At 43.5% G+C, this 14,885-nt stretch overlaps 1 protein-coding gene across 2 annotated transcripts in view; it reads left to right on the plus strand.

The window, feature by feature from the left end:
* SUMF1 (sulfatase modifying factor 1) overlaps nucleotides 1-14,885 on the plus strand; it is a 111,432-nt gene that overhangs the window by 49,106 nt on the left and 47,441 nt on the right. For both annotated transcript variants that reach the window (XM_003927127.3, XM_074404873.1), the window contains exons 4-6: nucleotides 4,195-4,277; nucleotides 6,507-6,629; nucleotides 7,406-7,520. In XM_003927127.3, coding sequence (XP_003927176.1) covers nucleotides 4,195-4,277; nucleotides 6,507-6,629; nucleotides 7,406-7,520 — 321 coding nt within the window. The remainder of the gene's footprint in view (nucleotides 1-4,194; nucleotides 4,278-6,506; nucleotides 6,630-7,405; nucleotides 7,521-14,885) is intronic.

The following is a 14,885-nucleotide window of genomic DNA, read 5'->3' on the forward strand; positions in this document are numbered from 1 at the left end:
AGAAAGAATAGATGCTGGTAGAAATGAAAAGCAGGTATCTTAGAATGAGAGAAAGTGTGAGTGAGTAGGTGTGTGTATGGCAGAGGGTGGGGTGAGGGGTGGAATGAGATAAAAAAAAACTGTAGTACTGATGTGTGTAGGGTGGTATCTGGACCCACCAATTTGAATTTTAGAGACATTTTTGAAAGAAAATGAGGTGACTAATTTCACACTTTCTATCCCAATTATCGCAACTGAAGAATTAATTGTTGTATTAGGTCATTCTTGCATTGCTATAAGGAAATAACTGAGGCTGGCTAGTTTATAAAGAAATCGGTCTAGTTGGCTCACAGTTTTGCAGGCTGTACGGGAAACGTGGCTCTGGTATCAGCTTTTGGCGAGGCCTCAGGAGGCTTTCAATTGTGGCAAAAGACGAAGTGGGAGCTAGCATTTCACATGCTGAAAGCAGAAGCAAGGGAGTGAGGTGGGGGGAGGTGCCATACACTTTAAGATGACCAGATCTCCTGTGAACATAGTGAGAGCTCACTCATCACCAAGGGGTGGCCCAAGCAATTCATGAGGGTTCTGCCCCAGTGATCCAAAGACCTCCTACCAGGCCCTGCCTCCAATATTGGGGATTATATTAATATTTCAACATGATATTTGAGCGGGGATAAATATACAAACCATATCGATTATCATATGTAAAATAAATACTTTTAAAGCTATTTAATATACCAGCTGTCTTAAATTATACTCTGAGGATTTCTGGGACTTGTAGATCCCCTCCATGAATTAGGTTCAGTGCCAGCCATATAGTGGGTGCTCAATAAATATTTGTAACCAGATTGAATTAAGAGGACAAGGAGAGTAGAAGGGCATGGGCTGAGAGGCCACTAGAGAGAAGCCCTGGGGGCTTCTGTATGTAAAATAACTCAAAGGAAAGCTCTTCTTTGAAAAAGGAGCTGGTTCCATTTCCATCCAGGTTTCAGTGAATGCCATTAATTCATTCTTTTTTATGGCTGAGTAATATTCTGGTGTGTGTGTGTGTGTGTGTGTGTACACACACACACACACACACACACCCCACAGATTATTTACCCACTTTTTGATTGATGGATATTTGGGTTGGTTCCACATTTTTGCAATTTTGAATTGTGCTGCTATAAACATGTGTGTGCACATATCTTTTTCATGAAATGCCTTCTTTTCCTCTGGGTAAATACCCAGTAGTGAGATTGCTGAATCAAATGGTAGTTCTGCTTTTAGTTCTTTAGAGAATCTTCACACTGTTTCTGTTATTCTAAGTGCAGTAACTCAGGAATGGATAACCAAACAACATATGTTGTCACTCATAAGTGGCAGCTAAGCTATAAGAATGCAGAGGCATAATAATTACACAGTGGACTTTAGGGACTCGGGGCAGGGGATAAAAGACCACAAATTGGGTTCAGTTTATACTGCTCAGGAGATGGGTGCATTAGAATCTCACACATCACCGCTAAAGAACTTACTTATGTAATCAAATACACCCGTTCCGCAGAAACCTGTGGAAATAAAGAGTTAAAAAATAAATAAAAATAAACTTAAAAAAAAGAAGGGGTAGGAAATGGTGAAGCATTCTCCTGTTTAAGGCTTGTGTGTTTTTGTGTCTACTAACTCTGTGCATATGTGTATTCTAAGACCCAGCTGTTCCACTCCACCGGGTACTGTCAACAGAAATGCATACATATATTTGGCAAAAGCCACAAACTCTTTTAAGAATATTCATAGAAGTAGCACTATTCATAAAAGCCCCAAACTGGAAACTACCCAAACCCCATTAGTAGTAGAATGGTTAAACAAATCATGTTTTTAAAAAAATCACTAATGATGGAATATTTCAAAACACAAAAGGGTATGAGAAAAAAAGTCATTGTAGTATCTACCTCTCAGATTTCACAGAGGTTAACATATTGCTGTATTTTGTCATTTTTTAGAGCATTTTTATTTTTGTTTTGTAATTTAAGAACTAGAACCTTCTGATGGTGGTGCTTAGCATTAGGGACAGGGTAGAGTCGGGTGAGTGATTTGAAGATCCTCCTGAAACACAAGTGTGGGCTGACCTGAGCTTCCACTGCAGCTCCTCCCTTGACACCGAACGAATTACCTGTCATGGGCACCTAAACCTGCACAGCCCAGTCCATGAGAACAGCCCCAGATAAGCTTCTGAAGTGCCGCAAATGAAATAGAAAGAAGCCATGCCTTTTCACTCCCCTGTTCTCTGAAAAATAAAACACCTTGCTGTGAAACCCCATCTCTAAGAAATATACAAAAAAATTAGCCAGGTATGGTGGCACACACCTGAAATCCCAGCTACTCAGGAGGCAGGAGAATTGCTTGAACCCGGGAGGCAGAAGTTGCAGTGAGCCGAGATCACGCTACTGCTCTCCAGCCTGGCAACAGAGAGAGACTCCATTAAAAAACAAAACAAAACAAAAAACACCTTGCTGTAGTGTCATTTAAAGACCCAATTAGCTGGACATGGTGGCACCTGCCTGTAATCCCAGCTACTCAGGAGGCTGAGGCAGGAGAATTGCCTGAACCCAGGAGGCGGAGGTTGCGGTGAGCCGAGATCGTGCCATTGCACTCCAGCCTGGGTAACAAGAGTGAAACTCTGTCTCAAAAAAAAAAAAAAGACCCAATGCCTTCTTTCATTCAAATGCTTGAAAAATCGGATTTTCCCAATAATATCATGAATGTTCTGATTGTGTTGATGTGAAAAGAGAATGAACAAGAATGGGGGTTGGTGTTTTCAGTGATTGCTGTAATTGTTAGCAAGGACGTATTCTCCCTTAACTTCTGCTCAGACAAGCTCAAAAGGATGAAAATAATCAAAGATTAACATTGTTGTGGGGATAACCTTGAGTCACTTTCATTTGTATTTGTATTAGAATAATCATTTGCAGGCCAGGTGCGGCGGCTCACACCTGTAATCCCAGTACTTTGGGAGGCTAAGTTGGGCAGGGATCACGTGAGCCCTGTAGTTGAAGACCAGCCTGGGCACTGTGGCAAAACCCCATCTCTACAAAAATACTAAAAAATTTATCTGGGCATTGTGGTGCATACCCGTGGTCGCAGGTACTTGGGAGGATCACCTGAGTTGGGGAGGTCGAGGCTAGAGTGACCCATGACTGTGCCAGTGTTCTCCAGCCTTGGTGACAGAGCAAGACCCTGTCTCAAAAAAAAAAAAAAAAAAAAAAAGAAAAGAAAGAAAAATAGAAGAATTGTTTACAACCTCCTTTAGCTAGTATTAGCAACAATGATTCGTTTCTGTGGCTCTTCTTGTGACTGACTCTCATGGGGCCGTAGTGAGACTGGTTCCCTTTACTGAGTGCTTGCTAAGTCAGTCACCTCAGTTGCTAAGGGCATAGTCATAAGTCCTGTGTGCATGTTATATTTCCTCCTTGTAGTAACCCAAGATGTAGGTGCTGTTACTGTCTCCATCTCCAGATGAGAAAACAGGCTTGAAGAAAGAGGTTAAATAAGTTGCCTAGGGTTACACCGTACACAGCAGAGCCATGATTCAAATCTCACTGTGACTGGCTCCAAAGCCTGTGTTCCTAACTAAACCATTCACTAAGTGAGGACCACTGGCTGTTGTTATTTTGGTTAACAGAACCATAGAGTAGGAGTTAAGTTTCTAGTTACGATTTGCTGAGCACTTTCCAGTCTTACCTGATTTGACTTCTGTATTCTGTTAGGTGAGGCAGGTGGGTGTGCTCCCATTTCACAGACAAGTCCAGACAAGTGGCGAGCTTGCCCAGGATCACACAGCTGATGTTGGGCTGGAAGTTGAATTAGGTTCTTTTGAAAAAACACCCCAGTTTTTTCCTTTGTGCTTCAGCTTGATCTCTGACCACCATGATTGAACTTCAGCCTCACATTTAGTTGTATGGTTAACTCTGTTTCCTCATCTTTTAAAAATAGGAGCAGTACTACCTGTCTAACTTGTCAGAGATTACAGAGGATTGGCTAGCCATGCTTTATGATATGAAGCAATACTTTTTGTTAAAGAGTTATTTAAAAGTCTTTATTTTGCTATTCTGGTAAATGTATGTGTTTGGTAACCCAAATGGAAGTTGAAGACTCTGAGACTTTTGCTGAATGTACTGTACTGAGTCGATGTTTTTCTAGAGTTGTAGCTAACACCAACCTGTTCTGGGTTGCTTTGAGGTTGCAGCTGCTCCCTGGTGGTTACCTGTGAAAGGTGCTAACTGGAGGCACCCAGAAGGGCCCGACTCTACTGTTCTGCACAGGTGAGCCTGGTCCCTCCTTCTCCAGTTGACATGTTCCATTCTAAAATAGATACCCTTTGCTCTTGCAAAATAACTCACTGGGCATCTTCATCTGTACAATGGTAAGAATGACAAACTCTACTTGATTGGTAGGAAAGTAATATGGCGGGAAATAACATATGTAAAGACCTAAACACTGCACCTCACTGATAAGAAGGTTCCTAATTAGTGGCCTCTTTCCTTCCTCATTTGGCCTGTCAAAGAGTTGCCTCTTCCAGGTTTCCCTGCTCCTTTTTTTTCTTTTTCTTTTTGAGACAGAGTCTTGCTCTATGTCCAGGCAGTGATGTGAGCTTGGCTTCCTGCAACCTCCATCTCCCGGGTTCAAGTGATTCTCCTACCTCAGCCTTCCGAGTAGCTGGGACTATAGATGTGTGCCACCATGCACAGCTACTTTTTGTATTTTTAGTAGAGATGGGGTTTTACCATGTTGGCCAGGATGGTCTCGAGGTCTTGACCTTGTGATCCACCCACCTTGGCCTCCCAAAGTGCTGGGATTACAGGCGTGAGCCACCGCACCCAGCCCTCCCTGCTCCTTTTGAGAGGCCTATTGCAAACCTCATGACATGTTTAATCTTTATACTCTGTTTCTGTTCTCTCTATAGTGGATCATTTTGAGGAAGAAGATGTCTGTCTTACGGATAAATAGTTGTGTCCCCTCAGGTTGCCACTGTAGAAGCCCAGGCCTTGGGTACAGGATGCACATGCTCTTTAGTCCTGGATTGGCATTCTTTGAAGCCACCATCTAACTGGAAAACTACAGAGAGCCAAGTCGGTCAGCAAGTCTCCAGGGTGGCAAAGAAATAATTATCTCAAGCAAAAATAGAGTAACACTTTACACCCTGGAGATGGAGCAGGGTTTGAGTTAGGAGTCAGCATCTCAGCAGCCCAAGAAACCTGCTCTTCTAACCTAATTTTTCAGTTGCAGTTTATAAGCCTCTATTTTTAACAACATTCCTGGTTATTGCCCTTATTGTCTGAGAGCTAGGAGTACAGGAAGTTCAGCTTTAGGGATAAAGCCCCTTGACAAATGTCAGACATCTTTCAAAGCCTGAGTTGGAAGTGTCTGTTGAAATTAGCCTTCAGGATGGAAAGTAAAGGATTCCTGGGCTCCTCAGGTGGACTTGGCGCCTTAGCTCCCAGTTAATATCTGCTTTGCTGAAATCAGTTACAGAGGGAAAAGCTAAAGGAGGAAGGAAAATCCAAAGGGGAATGTATGTTATTCATGCGGTCAACGCCAACTGGGTCGTTGGAAAGAGTACATCTCTCTTGTCTGTGCTAGAAACACTGACTGGCACATGATAGATACTCAGTAGATGTTTGTCGAAAGAATAAATGAAAGGCCTGGTGTAATTAATGTGGGGAATTTAAAGGTATGTAAGGAATGGACCAGGAATGTGTAGCCCACTTTTAAAAAAGTGAGCAGGGAATTCAACCAAAGCCATCTAGTGCTGTATGCATGAATCTATCCCCTTATTCTCTGCTTTTTTCCCAACCTTCCATACAGTTTATACCCTCAGGAAAAAAAGACTGGCCACCTATAGAGGAAAAGTAGAAAGACACAGAATTGAAAGCCAGGATCACAGGTTGGGTTCTCTGGAAACAGCTTAGATAGAGTTTGGGATGCAGAATGTTAGGTCCCCACAACTGAGGAAAGGAGGGGGCCAGAGCAGGACAGAGCAGAGGGAGAAGCCACAGCCACCATGCAGGCCCAGTGAAGTTCCAGACAACGCAGGGGGCTCTAGGGTGTATGTGGCCCATAGATTGAGCCACAGTAGGCTGAAATGGCTGGAGCTGTATGCCCCTGCTGTGGTCAGTTATGGGTGGCTCTGAGATGGCTCTCAGCTCTGCTAAACCCCAAAGGAGTCAGAAGCTTCTGCTGATGGACCCCCTAGCAGCTGGAGTATCTCCGCATCTGCCATACCAATGAAATTCTAGGGGAATCCAAGCCTACAAAGTGAAGAATTTTGAGTCTAGTTCCTAGTGGCAGTGTAACCCATTTGGGATACTGGAGTGTCAGAATCCCTGGGTGGAGGGTGACAGATGTAGCATGGCTAAGGTTTGACTTCAGGACCAGGATGACCTCAGCGTCACAGGTTGAGCTGGGAGGGATTATGAGCGTTTTGCTGAAGCCAGTTCCTGCTTCCTGTTCTGCTTTGTGCTACTTTTCACTCTATTTTTGCTCTTCCCCAGGCCAGATCATCCAGTTCTCCACGTCTCCTGGAATGATGCAGTTGCCTACTGCACGTGGGCAGGGAAGCGGCTGCCCACGGAAGCTGAGTGGGAATACAGCTGTCGAGGAGGCCTGAACAATAGGTAGGTAGAGGGTCTCATCTTGCCTGATAACATGTTGATCATTTAAACAAACAAACAACAAAAAACTCCATGGAACTTACTTTGGTTAGAAGGTTAATAACGACAATAATTCTTTTTCTTATTGATTTTTCCTCATCTCCACAAAATTACTTAGAAGACACTGGAGAATGGATTGGAAACCTTTTACTACCCTCAAACCCAGTGTCTGGCCATCTGGGCTCCCTCCAGTCCCAAAGCAAGTCCTAGCAGTTCAACCCCCCTGAGTTCCATATCACTGCTTAGAGCTTCTTGGCAGACTGCCTTGCTTTTAGCATTTTCTTATTTTAGGCATCTCCTGAAGCAGCGGTATTTCTCTGCTTCTAGAGCCATGAGACAGAAAACTCATGTTGGGTTCACATCTTCTAGGAAAACCTTCTTAAAATAGCCCAGGCTTTATAAAAAAGTATGGTGCGATGGTGCCTGATCACGCTACCATATAAGTCCAAAATGAGGTCTACTCTTTCAGCTTTCAATAAGTCCTTCTTTTAGTTTTGTGATTTATTTCAGGCATCCTGAGTACCTGGGCAAGACTGAGGCTGTTGTGAACTTGACATGAGAAGTTATAAGGAAATTAAAAAAAAAATCCTGATTAAAAGCTTTACTTATTTATATATATTTTAGAAAGGCTCACCCAGAACAAGTGAGCAGTGTTCTCTTTTTCATTGCGTCCCTTCTCTTGACTTTAATCCAAAACCTGTGCCTGTTTGACAGGCTGATGCCTGTGTCTCTTCTGACAGACTTTTCCCCTGGGGCAACAAACTGCAGCCCAAAGGCCAGCATTATGCCAACATTTGGCAGGGCGAGTTTCCGGTGACCAACACTGGCGAGGACGGCTTCCAAGGAACTGCGCCCGTGAGTAATGAGACCTCTGCGGGAGGGCAGCAGCTGCTGAGAACTGAGGCTCCCAGTAGACACGGGGCGAAAGGCGTTGCTCACTTTCTGACTCACATGGTGTTGCCTCTGTAGGTCCATCCACTGTTGCACATTGCGAATACTAATAATTCATCAGATGCTCTTTTTTATATAATGGATTTTCTTTTCTGATTCTGTAATACTTATTGTAGAATATTTGGAAAAACAGGAAGAGTGCAAAAGAGAAAGCTAAACTGACCTGGAGTTCTACCACCTAGAAATAACCGCCATTAGCATATTAGTGCATTTCTTCTCGTTCGTTCTCTGTGTTGACGATGCTAATGATGACTCGTAGTTATTGAGTTCTTGTAATGTGCCGGGCATAGTGCTAAGCCATTTGCATGAATTGTCTCATTTACTGTCCATTCAACTCTGTAAGGTAGGTGCTATTATCCCCATTTTCCAGGTGAGCATTCTGAGGCACAGAGAGGTTAACTAACTTGCCCAGGGTTACAAAGCTGGAAAGCGGCACAGCTGGGATTTGAACCAGGTCGGTTTGTTTCCAAAGCCCATGCTCTTAACTACCATATTTGCCAGCATATGTGTTTCCAGTGTATATGTATCATATTATTTTTACATAATGCATTAGGTCAGACTTGATACAGTACTTTAAATCCTACTATTTTTTCCTGCCTATATCAGAAACGTTTCATCTGTCATTAGCAGTATGCCACAAATACATTGTCCTTCAGCATCTGGAAATGAACCCTATTATGTAAATGAACCCTAATGTGTTTGCCAGAAACAGGTTATTTGTTTTTTGTTTTTTCTTTTTTTTTTTTTTTGAGATGGAGTTTCACTCTTGTTACCCAGGCTGGAGTGCAGTGGCGCGATCTCGGCTCACCGCAACCTCCGCCTCCTGGGTTCAGGCAATTCTCCTGCCTCAGCCCCCTGAGTAGCTGGGATTACAGGCACGTGCCACCATGCCCAGCTAATTTTTTGTATTTTTAGTAGAGGCGGGGTTTCACCATGTTGACCAGGATGGTCTCGATCTCCTCCTCGATCCACCCGCCTCGGCCTCCCAAAGTGCTGGGATTATAGGCTTGAAGCCACCGCGCCCAGCTATTTGTTTTTTCTGCAGTGAACATCTTGTACGTAAATATTAACCTGTACCTTTGATGATTTTTGAAAGATAGATTCCCAGCAGTGAAATAATTCAGTCAAAGGCTAGAAAACTTTCTTGGTGAGATTTTTAGATATATGGTCAAATTGTTTTCTAGAATGCTTAGGGCATGTTTTCCTCTATGGGTGTATACCATTCTTTTGCTGGCATAGTCATATACTCATAAAGCCATGTTAAAGAATGTCTTAGACCCTTTGTGCTACTGTAAGAAAATACCACAGACTGGATAATTTATAAACAACAGAAATTTATTTTTCACAGTTCTGGAGGCTGGGAAGTCCAAGACCAAAGCACCAGCATGATTGATGTTGGCTGCATCTGCCAGAAGGGACTAATGTTGTGGCCTCTCTGGCACAAGGCGGAAGAAAGGCAAAAGAGCACTCCCTTCAACCTTGAGCCATTTTATTTATTTATCTATTTTTGAAACATATTCTCACTCTGTCACCCAGGCTGTAGTGCAGTGGTGCAATCTCAGCTCACTGTAACTTCCGCTTCCCGGGTTCAAGCAATTCTCCCACCTCAGCCTCCCGAGTAGCTGGGACTATAGGTGCACACCACCACACCTGGATAATTTTGTTTTTAGTTGAGGTGGGGTTTCACCATGTTGGCCAGGCTTGTGTCAAACTCCTGACCTTGGGTGATCCTCCCACCTCAACCTCCCAAAGTGCTGGGATTACAGGTGTGAGCCACTGCACACAGCCCTTTGATGATTTTTTAAAGATAAATTCCCTGCAGTGAAATAATTCAGTCAAAGGCTAGAAAACTTTCTTGGTGAGTTTCAGATATATGGTTGAATTATTTTCTACAACGCTTGGGGCATGTTTTCCTCTAGGGGTGTGCAAGAGTTCCTTTGTCACCATTCTTTTGCTGGCATAATTATATACCCATAAAGTCATGTTAAAGACTGTCTTAGACCCTTTTTGCTGCTGTGACAAAATACCACAGACTAGATAATTTGTAAACAATAGACATTTACTTCTCAAAGCTCTTGAGGCTGGGAAGTCCAAAACCAAGGGACCAATATGATTGGGTTGGCTGTATCTGCTAGAGAAGACTAATGCTGTGTCCTCACTTGGCAGAAGGCAGAAGGGGAAAAGAGTACTCCCTTCAACCTTGAGCGCTTTTACAATGGTGCTATTCCCATTCATGATATAGTCACCCCTTCAGAGGCCATACTTGCATTTGGGAGTTAAATTAATCCTGCTGCAGGTAGGCACAGTGGTTCACTCGTGTAATCCCAGCACTTTGGGTGGCTGAGGCAGGTGGATTACTTGAGGTCAGGAGTTCGAGACCAGCCTGGCCAACATGGTGAAACCCTGTCTCTGCTAATAATATAAAAATTAGCCAGGTGTGGTGGCGGGGGTGGGGGCACCTGTAATCCCAGCTACTTGGGAGGCTGAGGTAAGAGAATCACTGGAACCCAGGAGACAGGGGTTGCAGTGAGCCGAGATTGTGCCACTGTACTCCAGCCTGGGTGACTAAGACTTTATCTCCAAAAAAAAAAAAAAAAAAAAAAGTTAATCCTGTTGCATTGGGGATTAAGTCTCAATATGAATTTTTGAAGGGACACTATTATTCAAAGCATAGGAAAAACATTGCTATTTTTTTCTTCACACTGTGAGAAAAGAAATCTTGAGGTGGAGAACAAGATTTCTATTTTACTGTGTTTGTTGTTACAGAGAATAATTTTCTTTCATCAACCCTTCAGACAGTAATTATTTAAAAATATATTAGTCTTTTTGTTTCATGGAATAATCGTTCTTCCAAAATTTCTTTTTTTTTTTTTAGTGAGACAGAGTTTTGCTCCATCGCCTAGGCTGGAGTGCAGTAGCACCATCTTTACTCACTACAACCTCCACTTCCCGGGTTCAAGTGGTTCTTCGACCTCAGCCTCCTAAGTAGCTGGGATTATAGGCACCTGCTACCACACCCGCCTAGGGGTTTCATCATGTTGGCCAGGCTGGTCTCAAACTCCTGACCTCAAGTGATCCACCCACCTCAGCCTCCCAAAGTGCAGGGATCAAAATTTATTTCTAAATGTGACATAAATAGCTATTGGAAACATCATCAAGTGATACCAAGATTTAAACTGAAAAACCAAACAAGCAAGAGAGAAAGTAAGAGATTTTTGGAAAAGATGAAGAGCAAAGAGGCACTTGACCTAACAGAAGTGAAAAATTATTTTGGGCGATATTAGTTAAAGCATTATAGTTTTGGGACAGTCACAATGGCTCACGCCTATAATCCCAACACTTTGGGAGGCTGAGGCCGGTGGATCACGAGGTCAAGAGTTCAAGACCAGCCTGGCCAACATGATGAAACCCTTTCTCTACTAATAATATAAAAATTAGCTGGGCATGGTGGTGGGCACCTGTAGTCCCAGCTACGTGGGAGGCTGAGGAAGGAGAATTGCCTGAACCCAGGAGGTAGAGATTGCAGTGAGCCAAGATTGTGCCACTGCATTTCAGCCTGGGCGACAGAGTAAGATTCTGTATCAGATAAATGAATGAATAAATAAATAATTAAATCATTTATTAATATAAGAAATACATTGCATGAGAGTATCCCTTAAATATGTGAATGAGTGCATATATATATATATATAATTCCATATATGGGAGTTTCATATATAATAAACCAACACACACCCATGGGAAATGGGTGAATTATTTAGCAGTGGCAGGCAAATGAGTTATCAAACCTAGCAGCTCCGAAGTTTCCCTTAGAATGCGCTACTACTCCTGCAGGCAAACCATTTTATTCGATCAAGTGACTGATTAGAGGTCTTGGGGACGAAATGATCTCAGCCTTTCCTCAAACTTTAAATGGGTAGGAAGCCTAGCATGCTGGTGTGGAGTTGGGCATGGAATGAGGGTGCCCAGTGGGCTGCTTTTGGTCAGCAGAAGTGGCACTGCAGGATGCACGGAATATCAGTGAAGGTGCCTGCTGTGGATGCTCATTAGACCTCAGGAAAGGTGGTGGTGGTTACAGACAGCAGGACGGTGGCCATTAAAGTCAGAATCTGATAAGGAGTGTGTAACAACTGACCTGTGGATGCAACTAACCCGGAAAATGAATGGCACTGGACCACTGGCCCATATTTGGCCTTCTTAGGCAGTGGACACACTAGAGACACTGACAGAAAAACAGTCTTAGCCACCTGGATCCCCTCATGCTTGCTAGGCTGTGGCAGGCACGGCAGCTGCAGTAAAACTTGAAGCCTAGGTATGGGTCTGGGTGGAGCTGTGATGGAATTCTTAGTTGTCCTAGTAGCAAATATTCAAATAAGTGCTTTGAAAGCCAAAGTGCGGAAGGGTCCATGTGATCAACAGTTGAACAGGAGCAGTTGGTCCTGAAAGATAAGTGAGCTCCATCCCAAAGATACAGGTGATGGCCTTCGAGGCCCTCATTTGGACAAGCCTGTGATAGCCATTTCTTTCTTTCCTTTTTTTCTTTTTTTTCTTTAGAGATGGAATCTTGCTCTGTTGCCCAGGCTGGAGTGCAGTGGTATGATCTTGGCTCACTCCAACCTGCACACCCTGGGTTCAAGTGATTCTCTTGCCTCAGCCTCCCTATGACTACTAATTTTTGTATTTTTAGTAAAGATAGGGTATCGCCTTGTTGGCCAGCCTGGTCTCCAACTCCTAACCTCAGGTGATCTTCCCACCTTGGCCTCCCGAAGTGCTGGGATTACAGGCATGTGCCACCGTGTCTGGCCTGTGTTAAGCATTTTCGATGAACCAAGCAAATGATATAAGCACCTGTTCATTTTAGCAAAAGGCCTTGACAAGATTGTCTTGGATAGTTATGCCTATTTGACAGCACTTGGAGCTACAGAGTTTCTTTTCTGTTTAATTACACGGAAAAAGGAAAATAGAGCCATTTATTCTTCTAAAATCAGTGTACCTTTTCAGAAAACATGATGTTCGCTTTGAAGTAAGGATACTCTACAGATGTTTAGAATTGGAATATTTGACTGGAAGTTCAGCGTATGTGTAGGAAATTTACCTGAGGAAGCTGCCATGGAAGTTACTAAAACAAAATGAGAACATTTACTGGGAGCCCTAAAGGAACCAATTTGACAAACAGAGCTAGAGGAGAAAGCAAGCCAGCCAGCCAGCCAGAGACAGCTGCCATCTGTGTTTACAATGAGACTTAATGAGATCTCTATCTTATGGAAATTGTTTACCCGTAGGTTCTCAAGTCCACCTAAGCTGCTCTTTTGTGTCCACATGCTTTGGTCTGTTGGAACAGGATTTTAACTCTCATGATGAGTTGGACCATGCGGAAATAGCTCCCTGACTTGATATTTTATATATTTAGCATTTCAGGTCTGATTTTATTTATTTATATGAGACACGGTCCTGCACTGTCACCCAGGCTGGAGTGCAGTGGCATGATCACAGCTTACTGCAACCTCTGCCTCCTGGGCTCAAGGGATCCTTCCACCCAAGTCTCCCAAGTAGCTGGGACTACAGTGCACACCGCCTTGCCTGGCTAATTTTTAAAAAACTTTTTTTTTTTTTTTTTTGTGCTGGGCGTGGTGGCTCATGCCTATAATCTCAACACTTTGGGAGGCCTAGGCGGGCAGATCACCAGGTCAGGAAATTGAGACCAGCCTGGCCAACATGGCGAAACCCCGTCTCTACTAAAAATACAAAAAAAGAAAAATTAGCTGGGCATAGGCGCAAGCCTGTAGTCCCAGCTACTTCGGAGACTGAGGCAGAATCACTTGAACCTGGGAGGCAGAGGTTGCAATGATCCAAGATGGGGCACTACACTCCAGCCTGAGTGACAAGAGCGAGACTTTGTCTAAAAAAAAATTTCTTTTTTTTTCTTTTGTGGAGATGGTGGCGGGGGGGGTCTCACTATGTTTCCCAGGTTGGTCTTGAACTCCTGGCCTCAAGCTATCCTTCTGCCTTAGCCTCCCAAAGTGCTGGGATTACTGGCATGAGCCACTGCACCCAGCTAGATCTGACCTTATACTGAGCAAGCTATTTTGACCACAGTGAGCCTAAAGAATTTACATTTTGCTATGCTGCTTGTTACCCAGTGATTAGTTTTGGCTTTAATGCATATCAGCTCATTCATCTGAAAATGTGCCAGAAGTATTCTCATATACATTTGTTTGCATTTAAGTTTCTTGAGAGGAAGCTTTGGTTAGTGGATTCGTTTAACAACAGGCAGTTAAAATTTGTATTTTCCTTAGTGGCATGCTCACCTATAGTAATTTTAGGGGTGGTAACCTCCACATTTTACCTTACTTGAACATCAAATTATTTAAGGTGGCTAAAGAAAAAAAAGTCCAAACCCTTGAATAGGTACTATTATTTTTCCTATTTTACAGACAAAATAGCACCTATATAGGTTAAGCTTGCCTAATGTTAGCTGTTAACTGTTGGCGTCACTAGGTCTGGTGGCTCATGCTTATAATCCCAGCACTTTGAGAGACTGAGATGAGAGGTTTGTTTGAGCTTAGGAATTCAAGACCAGCCTGGGCAACATGGGGAGACTGCATCACTACAAATAAATTTTTAAAATTAGCTGGGTCTGGTACTGCACAAACTGTGGTCCCAGCTACTTGGGAGGCTGAGCTGGGAGGATCTCTTGAGCCTAGGAGGTTGAGGCTGCAGTGAGCTGTGATCGCACGCATCACTGTACTCCGATCTGGGTGACAGAGCAAGACCCTGTCTGAAAAAACAAAATAGTGTTGGTGCTCAGGTGGGACCTCCGGCACACTGATTTGAGGGCACCTCCACCTGTGCTCTGTAAGTCTCAAAAATGATTCCTTCCTCCAGTGTTTGTTTCATCTGTTTTTGTTGGTTTGTTTTTTGAGATGGAATCTTGCTCTGCCGCCAGGCTGAAGTGCAATGGTGCCATCTTAGCTCACTGCAACCTCTACCTCCTGGGTTCAAGCAATTCTCCTACCTCAGCCTCCTTAGTAGCTGTGATTACAGGCACACATCACGTGCCCACCTGGCTAATTTTTTTCTGGGTATGTAGTAGATGGGGTTTCACCATGTTGGCCAAGCTGGTCTTGAACTCCTGACCTCAGGTGATTCATTCACCTTGGCCTCCCAAAGTGCTACGATTACAGGCATGAACCACTGTGCTTGGCCTGTTCCATCTATTAATTCTACTTGGTAACCTGGGTCCTAAAAGAACGGAATTTCTTCTTTTTC

This window comes from Saimiri boliviensis, chromosome 8 (genome assembly GCF_048565385.1).
Source record: "Saimiri boliviensis isolate mSaiBol1 chromosome 8, mSaiBol1.pri, whole genome shotgun sequence".
Taxonomy (NCBI): domain Eukaryota; kingdom Metazoa; phylum Chordata; class Mammalia; order Primates; family Cebidae; genus Saimiri; species Saimiri boliviensis.